Source organism: Medicago truncatula, chromosome 4, assembly GCF_003473485.1.
Source record: "Medicago truncatula cultivar Jemalong A17 chromosome 4, MtrunA17r5.0-ANR, whole genome shotgun sequence".
Lineage (NCBI taxonomy): Eukaryota > Viridiplantae > Streptophyta > Magnoliopsida > Fabales > Fabaceae > Medicago > Medicago truncatula.
In genome coordinates, this window is record NC_053045.1 from 32,400,904 (window position 1) to 32,424,301 (window position 23,398).

Consider the following 23,398-nt stretch of genomic DNA (forward strand, 5'->3'; position numbering starts at 1 on the left):
GTGAAATTAATTGTTTTTTTTTCTATAAGTTGACAGAAGTGATTTTTTCTTCCTTTTCTTCTTGAGCGAAGCACAGCAACGTTGATTTTAACAATGAAAAGACACATAAAAAACTTAAACGTGTAATAACTTTCATGTTTTTATTAGCCGATGAAGTAATGGGGTGTTAATGAACTTGCTAGAGCATCCATCTCTTATGCTCGTCACAACTCACATTCATTGCAGCTTGATTGTATCTCTTCAGCAACATCTGGCCTCCAAAACCCTAATAAACTAAAGATATGAATCAACTAGTTTTCACAACTGAGTATGCTTGAAAGTTAGCCATCATATCTGAATGTTGAATTGAGCAAAGGCTTCTACATGTTGTCATCATGAAAACCCAATATATAGTCATGTTTATGGACAGTTGCTGCCTGAAGTGCTGCACACCATCACTATAACAACCGCACTATCATCGATGGTGAGCACAACCACACTATCATCAATGACTCGATGGTGAGCGGATGGTGTCTGGTTGTTTATATTCTTCAGTTGTGTGAGATGCTCCTCTCCTATTAAACCTGTCACAACATGACTATAAAACATTTTCTGAATTGAAGCTATTGTTGCAAGGAAAATGATTGGGGACTATGAACTTTAAGCAACCAATTCCTGAGAAGGTTAACTAATTAAGTCCTTTTTTATTAATATTGATCCCTTACACATCAACAAGCATATCATCAACATGTTGCTAACAGTGTTGGGCGAGAACTACAGTTAGATGTAACCACATACATATTTATCCATATATCTATACATATAAAGAAGTAGCTTATAAAAACATAAAGGCCTAAAAAACAAGAGAGGTGGATCAATTTTGCAAAATTTGCTCATTAGCTATTTAGATTGTGGGTTACTTTTTTTTTTTTTTTTTTTTTTTTTTTTTTAGGAAAATATTTTGGGTTACTTGCATACTTATGGTCTGATTACTTTCTAAAATAAATCGTTGGGATGAAGAAAAGATACAATACAACTAGAAATGATTCATTTCTAGAAATAATGAAAATAACTATTTCTCCATTTTTTATTGTTTCTAATGTTGACAATTATTTATTTCAATAGTCACCTATATTAAGCTATATCCATTTGTTAACAAATCATACTTATATCTAATCTTTCTTACTAAAGCTTGTTTGGTCAAGCAATTGTTCACCCTAATTTTAACCTAATATTTTTCCTCCATCACCTAAGCATTTTAATTGTAGTTGGTGCTTTTCCTAATCATCAAACTAAGTTCAATTTTTATATCTCCCTCCCACAACCTATTCAGTCTGCCAATGCATGCACTTGATGACATTTAATATACCATATTCTTATTTCTATGTTTCCAACGTGTGTTCTCATGCAGATTTTATTCTACTCTCTTTCCCATGCCCATACATACATGCGTTAATTAATCCTAACTCTAAATCCTAATCATCATTTGAATTTGAAATTCAAATTCATCCTCCAAGCTTTAGTAATAAAGGCCGATACATGTACAGTATTGTATGACATTTACTACCATTCCCACCCCATTATATATTCCCAACATCTCTCTTATATCTTCTATGTAAATTAATATCCACCCTATTTCCCATGCATATATGCACTGCACTACATTTTCTCTCTCTATATATGTGTGTTGTGTTAAGAACTTCATTTGCATTTTTCCTTCACACTTCACATCTTCAAATATCTATTATAATCATGGCTATGGCTGATTAATGATCGTGCAGTTGAAGTGATACTCTCCTATCATTGCTTAATTGGTAATTCTCTCAATCCTAATATTGTGTTGTTTTTACTTTTAATCCAAACGATTTTTTTTTCTAACGTAGTGTTTTTATGTTTATTTGTGCTAGCACCGTTGATTTGGAATCCAGTCATGGAAATTGACAAAATTATAAATTCAATGCGATTGAAATAACATACATTGTGGAGTTTGAATTCGATTGTTTTAGTTTTTACTTCTTTCAATCTTTCATCGGTTTGGTTCATGTTGTTTTTTAAGTGGCATTGATAGATGACTGCGTCAACAAACGAGACTACATTGTTGTGTTTGGAATTGTGCCCAACAAGAACTGCAAAATTTGGGGGGATGGAAAAGAATGATTGATAAACGTAGGACTAATTGTTTATCGATCTTGTGAACTATTTGATGGTACATTTTTTGTTCTATTTATCGATTATGTGTTTTGTCATTAGACATATCTTTTTTGGTTCAAGTAGCGTTTCACAATGTATCCGTCAGAATTAATTGTTGATGTTTATAATATTCAAACTTCAATGAGAAATATCCTTTATATTTTGTCATTAGCGAAACATATGTCATTATCATTTTGGAGTTAGTACTTGCATACAATCATCGGAATTGAACAAGACTTTATTCTGCTATATGATGGTTTATTACATTAATCTTCATATGCGTTAATTTTTACTTATATACATGTTTTTTTTTTTTTTTTTTTTTTTATAAAAGGAAGGTATGCAACTGCATTCAAAATCTCATTCACATTTTCATACATTTTTTAGTAATATTCCAATTGTCAACGATGAAGAGGTAGCTACCTTTGTTAAATTGACATTAAAAATGAATAAGTATTGATGCAAAATTAGAAAAGATGTTAAAGGAAAAAATCGTCTGGATGTAAATTGAAATCAAAAGAGAATTACCATTCCTACAAGATTAGTTTCTACAAATGAGAAATTGTGTTAAGAAGAACGAGTCAATCATCCATTTTCATGGTAATTATCACACGAGTCTTAACATTCATTTTAACTAAAAGATAATTTGAACAGACAGAATACAGTTAATGGATCCCGCAGCTAAATGCTTTGTATTACCTTAAACCTTACAACTTCCAATATGCGTGCCATCTTGCATGTTTTAAGTTTTTGTTGGAAGTTAGGTATGATTTTAAAAAGTTACATCTCACTAATCTGTCTTTGGAATACGATACACCTTTTATTTTCCCATGGTGTTCTTATTGAAGTTAAATATTCTCTCCGTTTTAAAATGAGTGTCGCTTTATCCAAAAAAAAAATTGTTTCAAAATGAATGTCACTTTACATTTCCAATGCAACTTTAATTTTTTTCTTCCAACTTTACCCTCAATAAATACTCCAACTTTTCTCTCTCACACAATTTTCAATGCAACTTTAAGTTTGTCTTTTTCTTATAAAGTAAGGTTATTTTAGTAAAATTGTTATGACATTTGACTACTTTATTTCATTCCTTAATATGTGTGCAATTGGTTAAAGCGACACTCATTTTAAAACGGATGAAGTATTCGTTTGTAAGTTACGATAACAGTAATAAAGAATGTCTTAAATACAAATTTAAGTTTAGTGCATGTTTCCTCAACAAAAAAAAAAAGTTTAGTGCATGTGAAAGGTCATTATAGTGCATCACCCTTTAGGAATAGGTTGACTACAAATAGACAAATTGAGCTATATTATTAAGTACAGAAAAATCTCAATCACTACTAGAAATAACACTTATTTTCCCTTCACAACATTAGTTTATTTTGGTTTGTCGTGTACTTTGTTGTGACTTATTAATAGTATAATATAATTTTTTCTATGGCTTATTTAACATCAAGGGAAATAAATAATTTAACTTTGATGTCTATTATAGTCTATAAGACCCGTGCGATGCACGGGTCAAAAGTATAGTCTTTGTTAACATTGCTAATGACTTTGCAAACCCTAACCCTAAAGTTTTTGGCTCCAATTCATTTTGGGCATTGGATTGATCAATACTAATCTCAACACAATCCAACTTCACCTCAGCCCTTGATCCAATTTTAATGGTCTGCACAAATTACAACACCCACTTCAAATTCAATGTGATGTCGTCTAGATATGTGATCCAAGTAAAGGATCGATACGGTGATGCAGTTCTTTTTGAATGATGACAACAGACATTTATGGAAATGCACCAAAACATTAGTTCGTTGTCCTAAGGTGGAATACAAGATAAGTGTGGATTGGAAGCGATATTGTCAGATTCGTCGGTTGTTTGAAGGAACTGGAATCAAAATAGGCGCACCAAACCGAGGAAAAATTAGTTTTTATTCATAACATTGAAGTGTCAAATATGCGTTGTAATGATTTTGAATATTTTCTGTTGTTTTCGAACTTACATTAGCTTTAAGTATTTTCTTTTAAAATTGCGTAGTGATAGTGTTGTCGCAGTTTTAGTGTTTAAATTTCTTTGTTGCAGTTCAGAAGTTTATCATGAATTAATGTCCATTTTATGGCATATCTATTCGACATTATATCATGATGTGATACAATGATTTCTAATTTTATAGTTTTTAATAACATGTCTGATTAGGTCGTACATGGTTTCCAATATATCACCTCACTTTATCCAATTTTGAAGATAGTTATCGGTGATCATGAGTTTATAATGACTGAACATAATTTACAAGCAAACTTTGTTTTTCTACTCAATATTATCTTCATTATTTGGCTTGGCACAATATTATCTTCATTATTTGGCTTGGCAAAATTGCTATTATCAGTATACATGAGTTTCACACTTAAATTACATTTCCGTTTAAATGTATGCCTCATGCAAGTGGGTATACCCTAGATACAAGTCCATCGGGGTTATCAGCAAAGATAGTTATCTTACACAGTTATATAGATTAATAGTGCGATGTGTCTGATCATTATTATAGCCGTTGTCTTTGTGAAATTGCTTAGTGACCATGTCATCGCAATTTAGGAATTTAAACTTCTATGTTGCTATTCAAATGTAATATTGATTAATCTAACCCTTAAAATGCAATCTTTTAGATGCAAACAAGTGGAAGATTAGTGTGAGTATCCGCAATCAAACTTAATCGAGTATTTTTGGCACCGGATGAGACTATGTCTTTGCCTGCAAGTGTTCATTTTGTCTGGTCATTATTATAGCCGTTTTTTGTGTATATTTGTGAATTGAACAAAGCGTGTGATCAATGACAATCATATGCAGACTTTATATTCTAGGCATTTGGGGTATTGCAAATCCTGTCTAAACGTGTGCTTTTATATATATAAGCTGATAGAGCAATTTTGTAGCTTCATCGTACACATTGACAATTATGTATCATACACTCAATTGTGTTGTTTTAGAATCGATTGAATGTTTTTTAATAGATTGAAATACTTTTACGTTTATTTTCACTGCCTTTTATTGGGTGCTCATCTTGTTGAAATGAAAACAGTTTTAATAAAACCCTTTATCCAATGTTATATTACTGCTTGATAATTTAATTGACAGTGTGCAGTAAGTTTTCTATGGATAAGATAAGAAAAATTGCATTTGGCCTTCCTGTACCAGGATTTTCTATATATTTATACGCTGATTTATGGAATGTGATTACTTTCCTTAGTTACATGACAATTGTATTTGTATCATACTAAATATTACAAATCTAATTAGGTTATACCATTGAAAGTGGTTGTCAAATTTAGCTTTAAATAGTGAAGTTCATATGGCAATCTAGATTTTGTAAAGATACATTGCTCAAGCGAGTTTTACTTTTCATATTCACTCATATGACTTTGATAGGCACCTAGGCATATTATAGAAGAAAGTGAGGCCAGATGATGTACACACACCAAAATTTCTAAACATTATTAATTTAACTAGTTTTTCGAATCACAAGATAACATTGAAAGTTGGAGTTCCTGTTATGTTTTGAGAAATTTGGACATAACAGCAGGTTTGTGTAATGGTACTTGATTGATAATTACAAAGATGGGGATATATGTTTTTGAAGGGAGGGTTATACTAGGAAGCGGGATTGGGGAGAAGGTATATATACCAAGGTTGTCGCTGACACCGTCTGATACGAGAATTCCTTTCAAATTTCAGCGCAGACAATTTCCTATAGTTGTGTGTTTTGCAATGACTATAAACAAATGTAAAGGGCAATCACTTAAGCAAGTTGACATATATCTTCCAAAATCTGTGTAATCGCATGGTGAGCTATATGTTGCAATCTCACGTGTTGCATCAAGAGATGATCTAAAGATATTATTAACAGATGACAATGATGATTGTATCAACACCACTTCAAATGTAGTATATAAAGAGATATTCCAAAATGTTTGAACAACTGTTGTATGATAGTTTCCGTTGAATTGTTGAGTTATTTTATTTTCTATGTAATAAATCATATTGCAATATATTAGCTTCCTGCCCGGGTAAAAGTTGTAGTAAAATTAATAAAAATAAAATTTAGGTTAATATAAATTTAAGTCACTTCACAAATTTTAAAAAATAAATACACAAAATGTTTTCGATTATTTTTATTGCTTTTGTTTTGTAAGTCACTTCACACATTAGCGTCTCAACCTTAAACCCTGCTCCAATATCTCAGAAGTGCAATGGCACTTCGATGTATCCTTAGAAAATGGAAAACCCATCGTTTAACTTCATCATTCCTCACACAATTCACATCAAATCCAACAAAAACCATCAACCCCATCAGAGACATTTCATCTGCATTATCTTCAACACACTTTATTACATCATTTGAACACAAAAACGTGACTGGTTTTAGAGAATACCACGATGGAAGACCAAGGGGTCCTCTTTGGAGAGGAAAGAAGCTCATTGGTAAAGAAGCTCTTTATGTGATTTCTGGGTTGAAAAGGTTTAAAGATGACGAAGAAAAGCTTCCTAAGTTCATCACAACTCATGTTTTAAGGTTATTGAAGATGGATTTGATTGCTGTTCTCACTGAACTTGAGCGACAACAGGAAGTTTCTCTCGCTCTCAAGGTTTCTTTTCACTCCCTCTCTTTGTATCATTGTTACCCCTTTGTTTTTATGTTTGTTGCATGTAACATGTTTGTTGTAATGCTTCTGAGAAACCTGTTTGTTTATTGTTACGTTGGTTCAATATAAGCTTTGTTTTAAATTGAGGTGAAATCGTAGTCCTTGATATTACGTAGAATCATGGTCAAAATGTATCTGATACAGCCTCAATCGCATATTCAGGGAGATCAAAAACCTTGATGTCGGTAGCCCTGATCGCTATTGCAAACATTTTTTAAAACCTTGATTGTAGTTTTAATTTTTTTTTTAGTAATCCTCAATTTTAGTCCCTCATGCATCGCTCTCTTTTGATGTCGCTAAGATATATGAAAATTGAAAATGGTAGTCTTTAAACTATATGAAAGCCATCAAGTTAGTCCAAAAACTATATGAAATCCGTCAAATTAGTCCATCAACTATATGAATTAATCTTAAGTCCCCGCTGCTGTATATTGAGAAGAGGTACTACCGACTAAAGATGTGGATTTCATATAGTTTAGAGATCAACTTGATGGGTTTTGTGTAGTTTAAGACAAATTATTGTTTTCATATAGTTTAGGGACTAAACGAGTTCAAGAGTTATTTTGGATGGACTAAATTGATGGTTGACTCAAAAACTTATGTCAGACTATCCCCCCCTTTTTCTGGAAATTATCGGTTTATATTAGGTTTTGGCTTTTACTAGTGGTGATTATTATAACTATGCCTGTAATGTTGGCCTTTTTTTTAACAAGTGCTTGTAATGTTGGCCTTATGAGTGACTTCAATGAATTTACAGGTCTTTCAGGTGATGCAAAAGCAGGACTGGTACAAGCCTGACATATTCCTGTATAAGGACTTAATTATTGCATTAGCAAGGGCGAAAAGAATGGATGATGTGTTGCAACTGTGGGAAAGTATGAGGAAGGAGAATCTGTTCCCTGATTCTCAGACTTATACTGAAGTCATACGGGGCTTCTTGAGTAGCGGATCTCCTGCAGATGCGATGAACGTATATGAGGACATGAAGAATTCTCCAGATCCACCAGAGGAGTTGCCATTCAGAATTTTGTTGAAAGGTCTCCTGCCACATCCTCTTTTGAGAAACAAAGTGAAACAAGATTTTGAAGAGATCTTTCCTGATTCCAGTATTTATGATCCACCGCAGGAGATATTTGGTGCACGCTGAGGTTTGAACCCTTACTCTCTTCCTCTCTCTCTGCTGTCCCATGTTCAAAGTTTTCTTTTAAAGAAACTTTGTTGTTTTCCCTTTGCATTCATGGAAACATTAGGGACAAGGTACAATATTTAGAGGATCCTCCAGAATTGTACATTTGTGAATATATTTGATATATTAGTGAGCTGTGACTTATGAGTCTAAAGATAAACAGATAGTCAAGTTGGTAGTGTTAAGCTGGTATGGAAAAGATATATTTGATATATTTGTGAGCTGTGACTTATGAGTCAAAAGATAAACAGATAGTCAAGTTGGTAGTGTTAAGCTGGTATGGAAAAGATATGAAAAAGTGTCAACAATAAAGAATAAGTTATTGATTTAAGACATGATATCCGGTTCTGCCATTTGTTAGCAAGTACTGCCTTTAAGGATGAAAATAGTTTTGGTAAAGTAAAAGGCTTCAGCCATTAGTTGTCTTTTCTTTTTCCATGTGAAAAATTGCTGCTCTATAATTTTGCATACTTTTAAAATTTAATCTTTGCTTTCCTAATAACTCGCCAAGTGAAATTTCTAGGAACTAATGCTTTTATACAATTCCAATACCCTCTTCTGTATAAATAGTTGCTCCTTGGAGATGCATTATGGAAGAAGCAGGATTGTGCAACAAATGTGGAAGTAGTAATTGTGGATTATGACTTCTGTCATTAAAGTTTTGTGTGCATTACTGGGTTCTGTGCTGGCTAGTTTGTAGACCAGGATTGATATTTACTGTTTACTGTTATTGAGTCCTCACTTGATGAAGGTAAAGGTTTTAACGTTGAAACTGATTGAACTTCCCTCAATGGGGAATCCACCTTATCTGTAATGTACAAAATTGTCTTGGAAAGAAAAAGGAAATCATCATCATTATTTTTTGCCCGGCAGTTTTTATGATGGATATTACCTTGCATAATGAAGGTTGAATGAGACAGCAGCTTGTATATTTTATCTACAGGGTCAATCCAAATGATCTTGTTAGACATCTGCTATAACACAAACTCGCTTATTTTTCAAATGTGAAGTGTATCCATTTCAAATTCCATTGCAATCAAATTATTTGCAGCTGTCAATATATTCTACCTTTACAAAAATGTGTACATCAAGTTTCAGCTTTCTGTTCCTAATTCCTTACCCTTTCATAATTTACATCTTTGTTGAACAAACTTTTATACATTTGCAACCATTTTTTTAGATGTTCGTTTCGTAATTAATATTTGAGAATTCACGTTGGATTGGATTGTCAAATGCTTACCTCTTTTCATATAATACACAAGTCTTAGTGAAATTAGTTAACCCATATCAATGCCAATAGATTTGATTTCTACATGTAAACTCGTAAAACTGCTGCTACTTACTTGGGTTAAAAGAAAAAATTGAAACAAAATTAGATTGAACTCTGGATTGTCACTTTTTCTCTAATTTGATATCTAAAATTTAAAAGCCTACTAACCTATTAATGACCTTTTCTTCTGGAACCATTCCATGCAGACCATTTGTATTATATTCTGGCAGCACGGTCATTAATGACAAACTTTACAACACTCGGTCAATGAAATTTGCCTAGGTTATTGGGAGATTAGTAGTTCTTGAATGATATCAAAATATATATATTTTGCATTCTATCCAATGTCAAGTGGCCAGCCAAATTAGAGACATTGGGAAATTGTTACACTTATTGCCACCATTTCCAGTAAGAACATGTGAAGTAGCCTCCAATTGAGGTTTTGTGGTTGAATTTGCTCTCAGAAAATTTTGGTATGTAATCAGGAATTGTTGGTTTGGATAAAAGAAAAAAAGTTGCAAATTAATCGGATTGTTAGAGAAACTTAAACTTGAGGAAGACATAGATATCAGAAAGAACTATGAGAGTCACAAACAATAGGCATAATCACATTTCACATCTCATATATGAAATAAAATTTGAATGTTACACCTTCCTGGAGAATTTGGACCCAGTCTCTTTAAAATATTTTATACATTTGATTAATACACTGATTATTAACAACAATATAAACATCTTTAAAAAAAAATAAAAATATAAACATCATTCCTTTTGATTGATCAAACACTATTTTGAATTTATATATACATGTTTGCAATGATAACGTTAACGAGTAAAAGCATAGAGGACAAGAATAACATAGATAAGTAACGCAGTAGGAACAAGAAAAAGCAAAGGAGCAACAGCAGCCAAAGTATAATGACTCCCACAAGCCAAAGTTCCCAACTTAATCTGAACCAAATCAACCAAAGCCATAACCAAAAACCCACATCCAAAAACCGATCCAAAAGCCGAAACTAAAGTTCCCAATCTCAAACCAACAGTATTAACTTCCGCAGCAAGTTCGGCATAACCCTGCACCAAGTAATTTCTAGCAGCAGCTCCATCAACACCTTTGCTAATATTGATGACATTTTTTATAGCCAAAGCGATGAGGCTTGAGAAAAGGAAGGAGCTGAAGGAGTAGACATGGTACTTCATGAGGCTTTCGGCGATTGAGGGTCCGGCTATGCAAGCAGGATTGTCTCCAACTAAAGCGTTGTTCGTGTTGGTGGATGTGATCCCGAGGAATAGTGCTAATGTGAAGAGTGAGTTAACGTTGACGATTCCGTCTAAGGCCATAATGTGAATACTGGTTGTTGTTAGGTTCCGGCGTGATATGGTAGACATTGCCGGCGAGATTGTGGCACTGGTGGTGGAATCAAAAAGGTGGAGAAAACATAGCGTAATAGTTTATGTTTTCTTTGATAATAAGAAGAAGGTGCCGTTTTGTTAAATTCATCATATGTTACAAACTTAGTATAACTATCGCTTGCAAGCAACATTAATGTATGAGTGCGTCGCGCAGAAGCTTGGAACCCACTTAAGAGAGAGAGATGTTTCAAAAAAATTAAAATAAAAATATTTTTTCGCCGTTGCCGGGGATCGAACCCGGGTCGTCCGCGTGACAGGCGGAAATACTTACCACTATACTACAACGACTCATTTGTTAAAGCTTGAAGACTGTATATATTTATTTATTTTCTTCTTCCCACACTTTAAATTTAACGAGTGTGAGATGATTGCGGTCTCTACATACTCTTTTAGAGGGGAACGAATTTGGAAGCTAAAATACATTAACTTAAGTAGAGTTTAGTTCTATAGCTGATCTAAAGAAACGAAGATTGTGGAATGAATGCTTCATATAGTCATTGCTCATTTGGGTGCCAAAAATCTTAGTTACGATGATTTCTTAAAACAAATTAAAACATGTTCTGGTACACCAAAAATTCATATTTGTAAATCGAAATTAATAGAGTTTTTGTGAATTCTCACACTTTTTAACTTATCGAGTCACCTTATAACAAACCAACAATACCTCCGAAAAATGGTGAAACAACCATAAAGTCGGAACAAATTCTTTACATGACAAGCATATATTGAATGATCAATGAATCAAAAGCATAACACAAAGTCAAACGGGAGAGAATATAACTCTTATTCCAACGCCACCTCCATCCCCCACTCTCCTTCTCTCGCTCGACTTTCCCACTCCTAATGCCTTCTTTAGTTTTGCTCACCCTTACGAGAAACATGCCCACACACATTAAACACGCAAGATGGAAGAAGAGTGACCAGACCATACAATGATACACCTTCAACTGCGAAGAGAGAGAGAGCTTTGACAATGGTTGAAAGGTCTCTATGGAAATAAGTTTTGTTCTTGAATTTCAATTTGATCCAAGTTTGTGATAAATTTCTTATGAAATTGTTGATGAGTTTTTCTTTTTCCCTTATTTTCAGTTACATTTCCCTCTGTGTATTGCTTGCATTTTCACTTCTTCTTGGCCTTGAAATTAATTTTAATATTGTACTGAAAATTGGCCCACTGTGAAAACTCGTTTGACAGACCAACGCCAACTCACTCACCTCTAATAGGTTATAAAGCACTTGCTTCTGTTGATAGCTGTTTTTAGATGACCAAGAGCAATGCATTAGACATATAACAAAGATACATTGCCATTATTGTTTAAATTGATCGAAAGGTTTAGGGATGAAGTCGTTGTTAAAGAAAGCCAAACCACCTGAAGATGAACACAACAAACAAGACAGAATATCCCGAAAGCAAAGGGTTGATGATTATGCGGCACACAAAGACAGTAAAAATAAAATATAAAACATGGCAATCCACTCCATGTTAGGTCGCAAGTTTGAAACAGATCCATCACAAAGCTCAATTATTCACACACTTTTGGCTCTAGCTTAAGCACTTATATAAACTAATAATAGAGTCTTGAGAAACTAGTGCTTGATGAATACTTAATAATCAAGTTTTAAGTAGACCATAAATAAGCACATGTAAGAACTGAGGGAACGGTCATTTGCAAAGATCAACCAAACACAGCAGCAGCGTATCAGACGGTAGGAGCGACAGATTCTTTCACAATTGTTACAGGGCAACTTGCATTTGAAGTGACATAAGTGGACACACTCCCCAGCAAAACCCTACAATCAACCAAAAAATAAACATCATTGAGAAATTAAAACCATCTATCAATTCATTTTGTTAATTAATAAGTTTGTTTATTTCAATATCTTCGGGATACAAAAACCCCACCAAGTCCCTCATCCAAGAGAATCAGGCTATAAAACTCAAGTCAAGATTAATTTGACAGTGTTGTTTACACAGATGGTTAGTATGCCTTCTTGACAGTTCATGTGATCTTATTCTGATGCATGATTATATCACTAAGGCTAAATGAAACCAGCTAAAGGATCATGCTTTAAAAAATTTAAATGAAAAAAGGGATTAATAAGAAACGATTAAGTCCCAAATTGGACCCGGAATTTGTAAGTCCTTCACATTATCAATATTCTAAAATAATCTCTAAAATTGCAAAATGTTACTCCGTCCGTTTTTAAATATAGGGTCATGTTAACCGGTGTCCCCAAAGCAAATTACAATACTCAATTTCAAGTACCAAATAATAGCATATTTCAATAAAGAAAAAACACACACACAAACACAAAGAAAACAAACCAAAGTAGTACCTTTGTATAGCACCCAAACCTCTGCTACCCATAACCAAAGCATCAAGCTTCAAATCCCCAACAGAATCAACAATTTTCTCTCTTGCATCTCCCCAGTATACCTTCCCCACCACAGTCACCTATACACAATTCAACTTAAGTCAAACCTCAAGAAACATCTTACAAAAAACATTAACTTAACCAAATTCAAACAATAATTAATTAAAACATTAAAAAAAAAAAAACCTGTTTCTGTCTAGAAGCAGTATCAAGTATGTCCAAAACCTCAGCATCAGGGTCCACTTCATACTGGTGCACCACGTTCTTCTCACGAAACTCCGACAACGGGATCAAAGCTTAACCCACATCAACATAATCATAATCCTATAATTCTTATCAACAAAAATTAATTTTTTTTATGAAAGTTTAATTAAAAGCTGTTACTTACGAGAACCAGTGGTTGCCCAAAGAAGATTACGAGATTCAGTGGGATGGGAATGATTGACATGAACGATATAGAGTGTATCACCGGTACGAAGAAGATTGTCGATAGCCCATTTGAGAGCGATCTTGCTTCCTTTGGAGAAATCTAAAGCTACACCAATTTGCCTTCCACTCGCCATGTTTTTCTTTTTGGTGAACAGCACAAGTTCTGAACTATGATAAGATATTCACAAGTCACCTATGACTATGAGCTTTCAACTTTGTAGTGGCCAGGTGGATTGATGGTCGGAACCTGTCAATCAATTTTTTTTTTTGCAAAATTACACTTTTACTTTTAGTTTTAGTTCCTGAATTTAATTTAAAGTAACAGTTTGGTCATTTATTTTATTTTTATTTTCATTTTAATTAGGTACTTTTTATCTATTTTTATATGAACTTTTAAGCTTAAAATTCATGATTTTATTTTTTTATGGTCTTTCAGTCTTCAAATTTATGATTCTCTTCTATGTTTGCATAAGAATATTAGATTCGAAGCTTGAAAATGTATATGAAAATGGACAAAAAGAACAAAATTGAAATCGAAAAAAGATAAAAGACGAAACTATTACCTGAAATTAAGTTTGGGACTAAAAGTATAATTTTGCCTCAATTTTTTCACTGTTTTTTCTTTTCGAATTGGCTATTTTTTTTATTTTTTTTTTCTTCTGGATAATTTAATGGTCAGAATTCACCTTATACGGTGAATAAATAAGTGGGGTTCGAACCCCAACCCTGTATGTATATAATAATGGATTGTCCTAACAAATGAATTATGCTCACGGGAATGCTACTTTACTCATCGTATCGAATTTTCTTTATTTCACATTATTTTTTTATTTTTATTTTTTGAATTTTTTTTTAACAATATTTTTTTTTTTAAAAGGTTATATCAAGTTTTTTTTGAAAGAAAAAAGTTTATATCAAGTTATTTGTCTCTTTTTTATTATTCTTTTCCACCAACATACAGTTATTTATTACATTTTTAATTATCTTTAACTTTTATACTGACTATAATTAACTATAATGGTGTTTTAGTAATAAATGGAAGTTTACTTTTCTTTTTAAAAAAATGTTGAATATGAGTGCTCAAAAAGAGAAAAAGTTTAATATGAGTGGTCATTATATTTCTTTATAAATAGGAGCCGATTTTAATAGAAATTATATCCGAAGAGAGTAATAAAATACTCTATCAGCTTCTTTATCTCCATCAAGCGTTTTCGATTCATTTTTTAACAAGTTATCAATACAAGACTCTATCATATTGCAAAGTATATAATTATTGATCTTTCTATAAATATGTAGATATTTTGTAATTTTGTATCGATGATTGCAACATCCTCACGACTTCTAGGATTGTCGACTGACCTGAGAATCGACACGGGTCTTTTTAACGTGTTTTTTCTTCACTCACACGCTTTCTACAAAACTTTTCAGAAGGTCACGCATCCCAAAATTGTTCTAACTCAAGCATGTTTATTTGCAGAGTTCTTATGGAATGGGCTACCCAAAAAATATGCATCTTGTTCGTATAGGTAGTATCAAATAATTCTTATATGTCTTACTTTAACCATGTAGTCTCATACCTGCACACGACCTCAGGAACCCTCTCATTCCGATGTGAATTCGGTTTTCCTAAAAGATGTCAGGAGTCGTTCATTGCCATGTCTTGTGCACTGGAGACTACTCTCCGTCCTTGTTAGCCTAGAGTGTTACTATGATTTGTTGATTATATTGTCAAAATTCAATCAATTGGTATGAGAGTCTCTTGATGGAACAAGAATTTAGCCGAGGCTCGGCTGATGTCCTCAACCGTGATTCCTTTTCTTCAAGTACAATGTTTTTATCAACTTTGTCCCTCGACTGCTCCGGTGGAGCCTTGAGTACAACAATAAGCCTTAAATGAGTAGCAGGAATGGAATACCACTTCATACTAATTTTGTGCTTCATGTGAGTGACATAATATAGACGGTGAAGGTAAAGATGATGATGAATTGAATGCAGATACCTCAAAAGATTACTTAAAAAATGCTCATGATCAAGGCATGTCATTGAGAAAACAAGATAGTTCATATCATGCCACAACATATTTGTCATGGTACGTACCAAAGAGAAAGTAGATTGATACCACTAATTAGTCACACGGGTATTGAACTCAAGATTATAGGTCATTCATTACGGTAAACCAAGACTAAAAAAGGTTCCCTAATTACCATCCTCTATAGTAATGAAATTATTCCACAACTCCCTAACCACATCACAATCTTTCAGGGCCTCTCGAACAAAGATCATGAGTTATACAATGATGCATCCTCTCAACATTATTAAGAAGCTTAGAATTGGACCACTTCCAAAGGAAAGTTTGGATTATGAGTGGACATCTCCACTTATTATAAGAAACGTTGAAATTGGGAGAAGGGTTCGAGGTAGGAACATCATCAAATAACACCTGGTACGTAAGCCGATTTAATATTTCATAATGTGGAACAAATTTACAATAACTCGATCATGGGGATTCATGTTGGTCATTTTCAACATCCATATTTTCATGATAATATGGACTTTCCATTCCATCAACAAGTTAGTTAGGAATAGCTTCAAATAACAGACGAACCAAAAATCAAATATGGAGGTTTGAATTTTTGAAGCAGACATATCTCATTGTTACTATTTTTCTTACCACTACTTTCTTGGTTATCAATTGGGAGAATGAATTAATGACTAGAGAATAAACCAAACTATCTTGTTGAGAAGAAAGATGGCCATGCAATAAAGCAGAATTATCAATTGATTTATGACGAGGATTACCTTTAGGGTTGGTCTTTAATTGGGTCGTCTAATAATTCCTCGAGCCGCTCTTTATGAAGCAATATACACCACATAGTAAGTGTGATGTATTGGTTTGGATCCGGGTAAAAGGGTACAATCTAGTCTAACGAAAATATCAATATTGCTAGTTGAATTAGACCATACAAACATGTATCCATGTTCCTTCAAAAATAACATGTATCCATGTGTGTATGCATGTACATGTACATAAGATAAAATATTTTTTAAAAATAAATGTGAAATATCATTTGCGGAAGTTATATGATTATAATAGATACCGTCTTGGGTGCATGACCTTCATTGGTTACTCACGTAGGAAACCATAAAAAAGACATTTTTTTTTATAACTAAAATGACTTTTAAGTGTGCTCCTCTGAAGATCTCAGGTTCGATTTTCTCTGGTGCTAAGTTCGGTGGGCAAATCCATACAAAACTTTGCTATAGTTTTAAATGGGGCTCTCGCAAGTGGGTGGTAGGATTGATCCCATCAGATTAGTCGGTCCTTGGATCAGATACCGAGTTTAAAAAAAAAAAAAAAAAGAATTTTTAAACAGCAAAAACATAAACATTTATACTTAATTCATGTTTTGTTAAAACATTAATAAAAAAAAAAGGAGAGATTGTCATAATATTCTACCCATTTTTGAAAAATTTCATTGAAAAATATGAAGACTAGACATAGGTTAACTAAAAATAGAGACAAAAAAATGATGATGAAAAACTTTTGGAGGATTAAAAAAAAAGTAACAAAAATTTTAGTGGGGCTAAATGAAAAATTAATATATTTATAGAAACTAAAAATATATTTAACCATTCATTTAATGACAGGGTTAATTTTGAAAATTCTTATTAATTAAAACATTATTATCCCACTTAGAGGTCATAATATTTTTCCAAAAATAAAAAATAAAAATTTGGTCTTCTTTATGGTCTTATACAGTGGGAGACCTATGTAAGTCATGCACCCTAGACCGTACCATTATAATAAGTTAGTTTTTTAAAAAAAATTTGTTACAAATTGGTTTTAAGTCATAAAATATCTGCATCATTATCCTATTTTCATCAAACTCGCGCAAAAAGTGTTTCACCGCTCTCAAAACTAGAACTCATATGTGTAATATTTAGTCTTGATTTGAAATAAAATTGATCGTTTATTGGATTTATAATATCAATGATGAAATATTTATCTGTAAAATTATACTTTGAATTCAAAAACAAGAAGAAAATGTGCATTAATAATCATATTCTATATCATAAACACTTTTGAACTTACCACCTCAATGTTTTTTTTTTAAGTAACAAAACTCTGTATTAATCAATAAAATTGTTACACGTGTTTAGATTTGGCGACTTTTCCTCCATTACGACATCAACGCTAAATGGTCCATAAACACTTTTTTAATGAATATGATTGAAAAAATGGATAATGATGTAAATATTTTATGACTCTAAAGACCAATTTGTAACAAAGAAAAACTTAAAGAACCAAATTGTAATAAAAAAGACTTAAATGATTACGGAAGGTATTTGACCAAAAATATAAAAAAAATTAATACTTTTAAAATACATAAAGAGGTTAAGGTTCTGGTGATTTGTTTTGCTGTAAACATGTTTGGTTGGTGCAGGTTCGAGTCCTCATGGGATTTTTTTTTTTTTTTTATTAAAAAAAATACATATTTGCAAGTATCTCTGAAATATCATTATGGGGCACATCCTCAGTTTTATAGTGTCCACACTACTTAAGTCAGATCCTCAAGCATTAATAATGGATTAGTCCAAATGGTAAAAGACTTTAGCCCCCTTTTTTTTTTTTGGTAAAATGACAAAAGAAAAAGAAAAAAGGGAAGAAAAAAAAACCCTAAAAACAGGGCTCAGCATGGGGGAATCAAGCCTCAAGACTCACTTCAACTCTAATGGAGGAGCATGCCAAAAAGTCACACCTAATCTTGAAGAGCGCCTGAGGTTGACCAAGAAATTTGCGCAATGGTTACCCTCTCGAAGCACATGTTGGAAAGAAATGTTACGAATATGCTCCTTTAACCCAAAAATCTTCACCAAGAGAGACTTTAGCCCCTTTTAATTATGGATGTTCGCTTGTAATTGTAATTTATTCACCTGTTTTGTTCTTTTGGTCGTGCTTTGCTCTATTTAGCACCTATATTGTACATACTCTTTCGTGATTGCCCCTTGCACGCCTTGTGCAGGGTAAATCACCGTTGTTAATATATATCATTTTTGTTTGTTAAAAAAAAGTATATAATAAATGGTTATGCATATGAAAAAAAAATCTGATTGAGATAGAATAATCCATCTTATATACTCCCTCGGTTTTTAAATATAAGCAAATTTTAACTTTTAGATTCATTCAATTAATTATGTATATGGTCTACATTATAGACCACATACATCATTAATTGAATGAATTTAAAAATTAAAATTTACTTATAATAAAAAATGGAGAGAGTATTTTTTTTTTTGACGGAAATTAATCACGGTCAAAAGATGATGAAAACTTTATACCACAGCGATAAATAAAGTCAGACCCCAAACACTTCGCCTTGGCCCACCCTTTAACTACCAAACCTTATTTTTTGCAAAATAGCGCAAATCTTGGCTCATACTACATCTTTGCTTCCCGCAGGAAAATCTATTATTATTGGGCTTAAAGCCTTAATTAAACCTTAGGTTAGGCCCTCTTAATTTGTCGGATTAAATTGTCGATCTTCTCCACCTGTCCTCCCCTAATCTTATTTAACAACTCTCACCTATAAATAAAAGTGGTCTCTCCCAAATCCATTTTCTTCCGCAAGGGACTTTTTTGAGAGGGGACACACATGTTTCTCTCATCATCAAAGTACTAATACTCATTAAACCTTCCCCCTACCTTAACCTATTTCATCATTGCCATTCATTCTTAATTATCATGGCTGTTGACCTACACACTGGTAATGGCAGTGGGGACTCATCACTTCCTTATGATTCGTTACTCCAGCCATCAACGGACTTAACTCACTCCAACAAATTCAACATCAACGGTTCTGATTCAAATCAAGAGATTCTGATTTCTCCTGATTTTGGATCTCATACATATACTACTCCACCTCCTCATTCCGTCGAGCCACAACAGCTGCAAGGGAAGGAAGACGATCTCTTTGATGAGCTAACCCAACAACATATGCATATGGTTAACTCCATGCTCAATTCATCAGACATTCCTTCCGAGTATTGCGGCGAATCGGTACTACTTTTTTTTTTTTTTTTTTTTCTCTGACTCGAGGAATTAGTCTCTGCCGTTTTTTTTTTCTTCTTTATTTATTTTATTAACTTGTTTATGATCTAATCTTTGCGTCTTCATCAGTTGAAGCCATTGGACTCAATGAGTTGCTGGTCTCAAACATCTCTTTGGTCACCTTTATGCTCAAATCAGGGGAGTTCTGAAGGCTCTTTGTCTCCAAAGGAACCATCTGAGCCGGGAAACAGCCATGATTCTGATTGCTTCGACCTGCTTAAGATGCTTGACAAGATGAAATTCGACGAAAGTGACAGTTCTAGATACCATCCAAGCTCGGAGATGGAGAGTTCTCAGTCCCATGCTGTTGGAGTTTGTTCATCAAACCAATTTCTACTTAATGCACAAATTCGAGCTAATCAGGTATAACAACACAACCACCTCTATTTCACTGCTCAAGTATTGTTTGTTTATTGCTATGAAGCGCAGACATTCTTCGAATTAAGCATATCTCACACCTACACATTTAATTTTATTGATTTTTTAAAATTTTTACATGTATTAATGTGTCAGTGTTAATATCATGTCCGTTTATTTCAATCACATGATGTAATTAATTTTCATCTTATATATAGATGTCTAGACAAAGGATAGAGCAGATGCTGTCATTAGAGCAAAAACTTGCAGCTTATAGAGAAAGTCATGGCCATTTGTCCCCACAAATTCAGAAGAATGGTAAAGAAGATGATGTTAGATTTGGGATGGCACCTTTGCAACGGCCTGGTCCTATGCACCAGCAGGCAGGTTCGGAGAAGCGGACAGATTTTCAGGGAGCAACCGGTTCAAGAGGCACATCATGTGGGACAGGTGTTTTCTTGCCACGTGGTGGAGTCAGTGCTTTTCAGTCACATCAGACTAAGAGACCTGGTATGCAACAAACTAACTATGTGATCTTCCCCGTTTACCGACTTTAATGTGTTTACTTTTAATATTGTAAGTATGGTTTTAAATTGTGGTCCGCAATCGTTAAATGACATTATTGCTGCAATTTAAACCACATTGGATGCAATTTATTGCAATGTACAAGGTTTGCAATTTATCTGCAACTACAATTTAAAATCATGATTGGATGAGTTAAACACGAGTTTAGATACACAAAATTTAAAATAAAATAGTATTTTAATAATTGAAATTGTGTGGATTTGTGAATTTAGTCCCTTAAATTGAACAATGTAAGTCAAGTTGATATTTTCTTTTCAAGTTTATCACCAAAATTTAAGTGTTATATGTTTGTTTTAATGTAGTAAGAGGCTATTCCAGCCAAGCTTACATTTAGATCTTTCATTAGTTTTTATGGATGGCCATTAAAGAGACGGTTTGATTGAAGATTTTATTCAGGTTCTTTAACTCAAATGACTAATTTTCTATTTCTTAATTTTGAAGGATTAAATTGTTGGACTTCTACAATTTTAAGGATCTAAATGTAATTGATTATGAAATTGATTTTGATATGCTCTATTGATGTCTATTGAAATTGAGTTTGTCCGCACAACTAAAGTTAAAATTTGTAGCCTTTTGAGTTTAAACATTTTCTTCAACTCATTGTTACCTAAACATGTATAAATATAAACCATTTTATGTTCAACTAATTTTTAATTAAAATCATTTTTACTGAATTAATTTTAATAACCACATAACCAAACATTTACTTAAATCTAAGATTTTGGTGTTGGGTTGAATTGTTTACTATAATTGTTTGTTAGCTAGTAGTTGAGGTAGTTGGTTATTGACATGGAATATCAACCCAACAGTACATCTAATATGCCTTTCATTTTTCAACTCTATATTGATTTATTGTGACCGACCCTACATGTGGCTACATTACTATTCATTCATTCATTCAAGATATTTATTTCAATAAAATATTCTTCCATGTTTGAACCATGTAGTCTTCTCTTATCCATCTTCGGTGTGGTGCACATGTTTGATACCATCCATTGTTTCTTTTTTGAAAAGTAGGACATCAATTATAAAGACACTTTCTGTAACAGTTGTGACCAATTTTGCTGATTCTCCCTAGCAATTATCTGTTTGGTGTACACATTTCATTGGAATTTAATGTTTACATGTGATTTGGTCAGGTAAAGGTTGCTCCACTGTTCTTATACCCGAGAGAGTAGTACAAGCTTTGCAACTCCACTTCGATCAAATTGCTGCCACATCTGGACCTAAACCTCGTGTCTTCCCTCCCCTACATGGTACCTTCTTATAGTCTTTTCTTTAATAAATATTCACTTTGGTTCTAAAATGTGTGATCCATATTAATAACAATAGATGTGTGTTTTCTTAGTCAATTTGATCTTTGAATATTTCTTTTATCAATTTGTTTGATTCTTATAGACCATTTGATGTGGGTATAGTTAACCCCCTTAACTTAAAAAATTAACATATATTCATGTATTTTGTATTTAAAAGCCCTTGATTTTTTTTGCACCACTAACTCAAGAGACCCAATAACTCAAATGTTTGAAACATGAGGTTAGAGTGTCCCGGTTACGTCACTGCTTATAGATATTTTTGTTTTCACATGCATTTGGAGACTATAGTAAAAAACACCTCTTACAAAAAAAATATTAGATTTTGGCTTTGAACAAAGTTTATTTATTTCACGAAAAACTAAGGTTTTTATATGAAAAGTGCTAACATCTATAATATTTTCTTCAGTCAGTCAATAAACTATTGTTTTCTCCCTGATATCTTCAGTGCTGTTGTAATATCAACCATTCTTTAATATTTATATATAACTGCTATTACTCTTGTTATTATTTTTCAAGTTTACTTTGACTGCAAGTCTTTTGAGAAAAGGGAAAAAAATGTTAGGTTCACTGATTTTAGCATTTAAAAGTTTGTGCAATTCTCACTTTAATATTTAAATACCAAAGTGAAAGCAACTTTCTAGATTGTCTCAGTTACTGACTATATAAAATTGCAAATTGATTGCAGATGTTTTAGTGAGTACTAATAGGGATGGCATGTATTCCCTACAGAAGCGTCAATCGCGGAAGAAACAAACACAAATTCAGAATGAGATGATTCTGCCTCGAGAGTGGACCTATTGAAGCAGAAGTGCAGCAGACTGTAGTAGTGCCATTTGTAGCAACTTTTTCTTTAGTTTTGTTACAGATTCATGTTAGTACTTGTGTGGTTTCTGCCAATTAAAGCAGAATAAAGTAATAAAGAAAAGCTGGTTGAAGAGGGATAAATAAAATTCCCAAATGACTAAATCCTTTTTCAGATTCATTGGATTTATATGTAGGGAAATATTTTGGATCTAATACTGTATCATGATTAGATTAGATAGTAAAAATTATGGATTGTTAAGGATATATATCTTGCTTTGTTTTATGCTTCTACCTTAATTCTTGTGTAAGAGGCGATCCAAGGATGGATGATACAGAACAAATTAACATTGAAATCTTTTCTGATTAATGTGGCCTTGATTTCTTCATATGTTACTTAGTTTAGCCAGGTGACGATTGTTAGTAATTTTATGCTAAAATTGTCTAATAAGTAGCATTTACCAAATCTTGTGGGTGGAGTCTATTTTAAGTTCTTATTTTTTTTCAAATATTGGAGAAAAAATAGTGCAAGTATTCCTTAAGGCTTTGATTGGGAGTTTAGAGGGGAAGGGAGTGGAGGGTTTTGGAAAAAAGGAAGGAGCAAGTGGAAGGAATAAAAGACATTGGGAGGAGAGGGCTTTGGAAGTTAATTTTTTACTCATAATAAAAAATTCCCTTCATTTGGCGAAACT

The 23,398-nt window shown here is 32.9% G+C and overlaps 4 protein-coding genes and 1 non-coding gene across 5 annotated transcripts; 2 read left to right on the plus strand and 3 right to left on the minus strand.

Annotated features, from left to right (window-relative positions):
- The first annotated feature begins 6,335 nt into the window (after positions 1-6,335).
- LOC25492548 (protein THYLAKOID ASSEMBLY 8-like, chloroplastic) lies at positions 6,336-8,922 on the plus strand. Its single transcript, XM_013600710.3, has 3 exons — positions 6,336-6,807; positions 7,622-8,012; positions 8,621-8,922. The coding sequence occupies exons 1-2, from the start codon at positions 6,412-6,414 to the stop codon at positions 8,009-8,011; spliced, it is 786 nt and encodes a 261-aa protein (XP_013456164.1). The 5' UTR covers positions 6,336-6,411; the 3' UTR covers position 8,012; positions 8,621-8,922.
- Positions 8,923-10,070: 1,148 nt separating this feature from the next.
- LOC25492549 (uncharacterized) lies at positions 10,071-10,816 on the minus strand. The gene has a single exon (XM_013600711.3). It carries the CDS (start codon positions 10,707-10,709, stop codon positions 10,146-10,148), a length of 564 nt encoding a protein of 187 aa, XP_013456165.1. The 5' UTR covers positions 10,710-10,816; the 3' UTR covers positions 10,071-10,145.
- A 133-nt stretch (positions 10,817-10,949) lies between these two features.
- Positions 10,950-11,021, minus strand: TRNAD-GUC (transfer RNA aspartic acid (anticodon GUC)). Its single transcript has one exon. It is a non-coding gene; the product is annotated as a tRNA-Asp (tRNA).
- Positions 11,022-12,135: 1,114 nt separating this feature from the next.
- On the minus strand, positions 12,136-13,789 carry LOC25492551 (universal stress protein PHOS32). The gene is made up of 4 exons (XM_013600712.2): positions 13,498-13,789; positions 13,296-13,405; positions 13,071-13,189; positions 12,136-12,524 (listed from the first exon to the last, which is right to left on the minus strand). Exons 1-4 carry the CDS (start codon positions 13,670-13,672, stop codon positions 12,434-12,436), a joined length of 495 nt encoding a protein of 164 aa, XP_013456166.1. The 5' UTR covers positions 13,673-13,789; the 3' UTR covers positions 12,136-12,433.
- Positions 13,790-19,105: 5,316 nt separating this feature from the next.
- LOC25492552 (uncharacterized) lies at positions 19,106-23,076 on the plus strand. Its single transcript, XM_013600713.3, has 5 exons — positions 19,106-19,596; positions 19,717-20,010; positions 20,223-20,514; positions 21,729-21,845; positions 22,591-23,076. The coding sequence occupies exons 1-5, from the start codon at positions 19,282-19,284 to the stop codon at positions 22,704-22,706; spliced, it is 1,134 nt and encodes a 377-aa protein (XP_013456167.1). The 5' UTR covers positions 19,106-19,281; the 3' UTR covers positions 22,707-23,076.
- Positions 23,077-23,398: the final 322 nt, after the last annotated feature.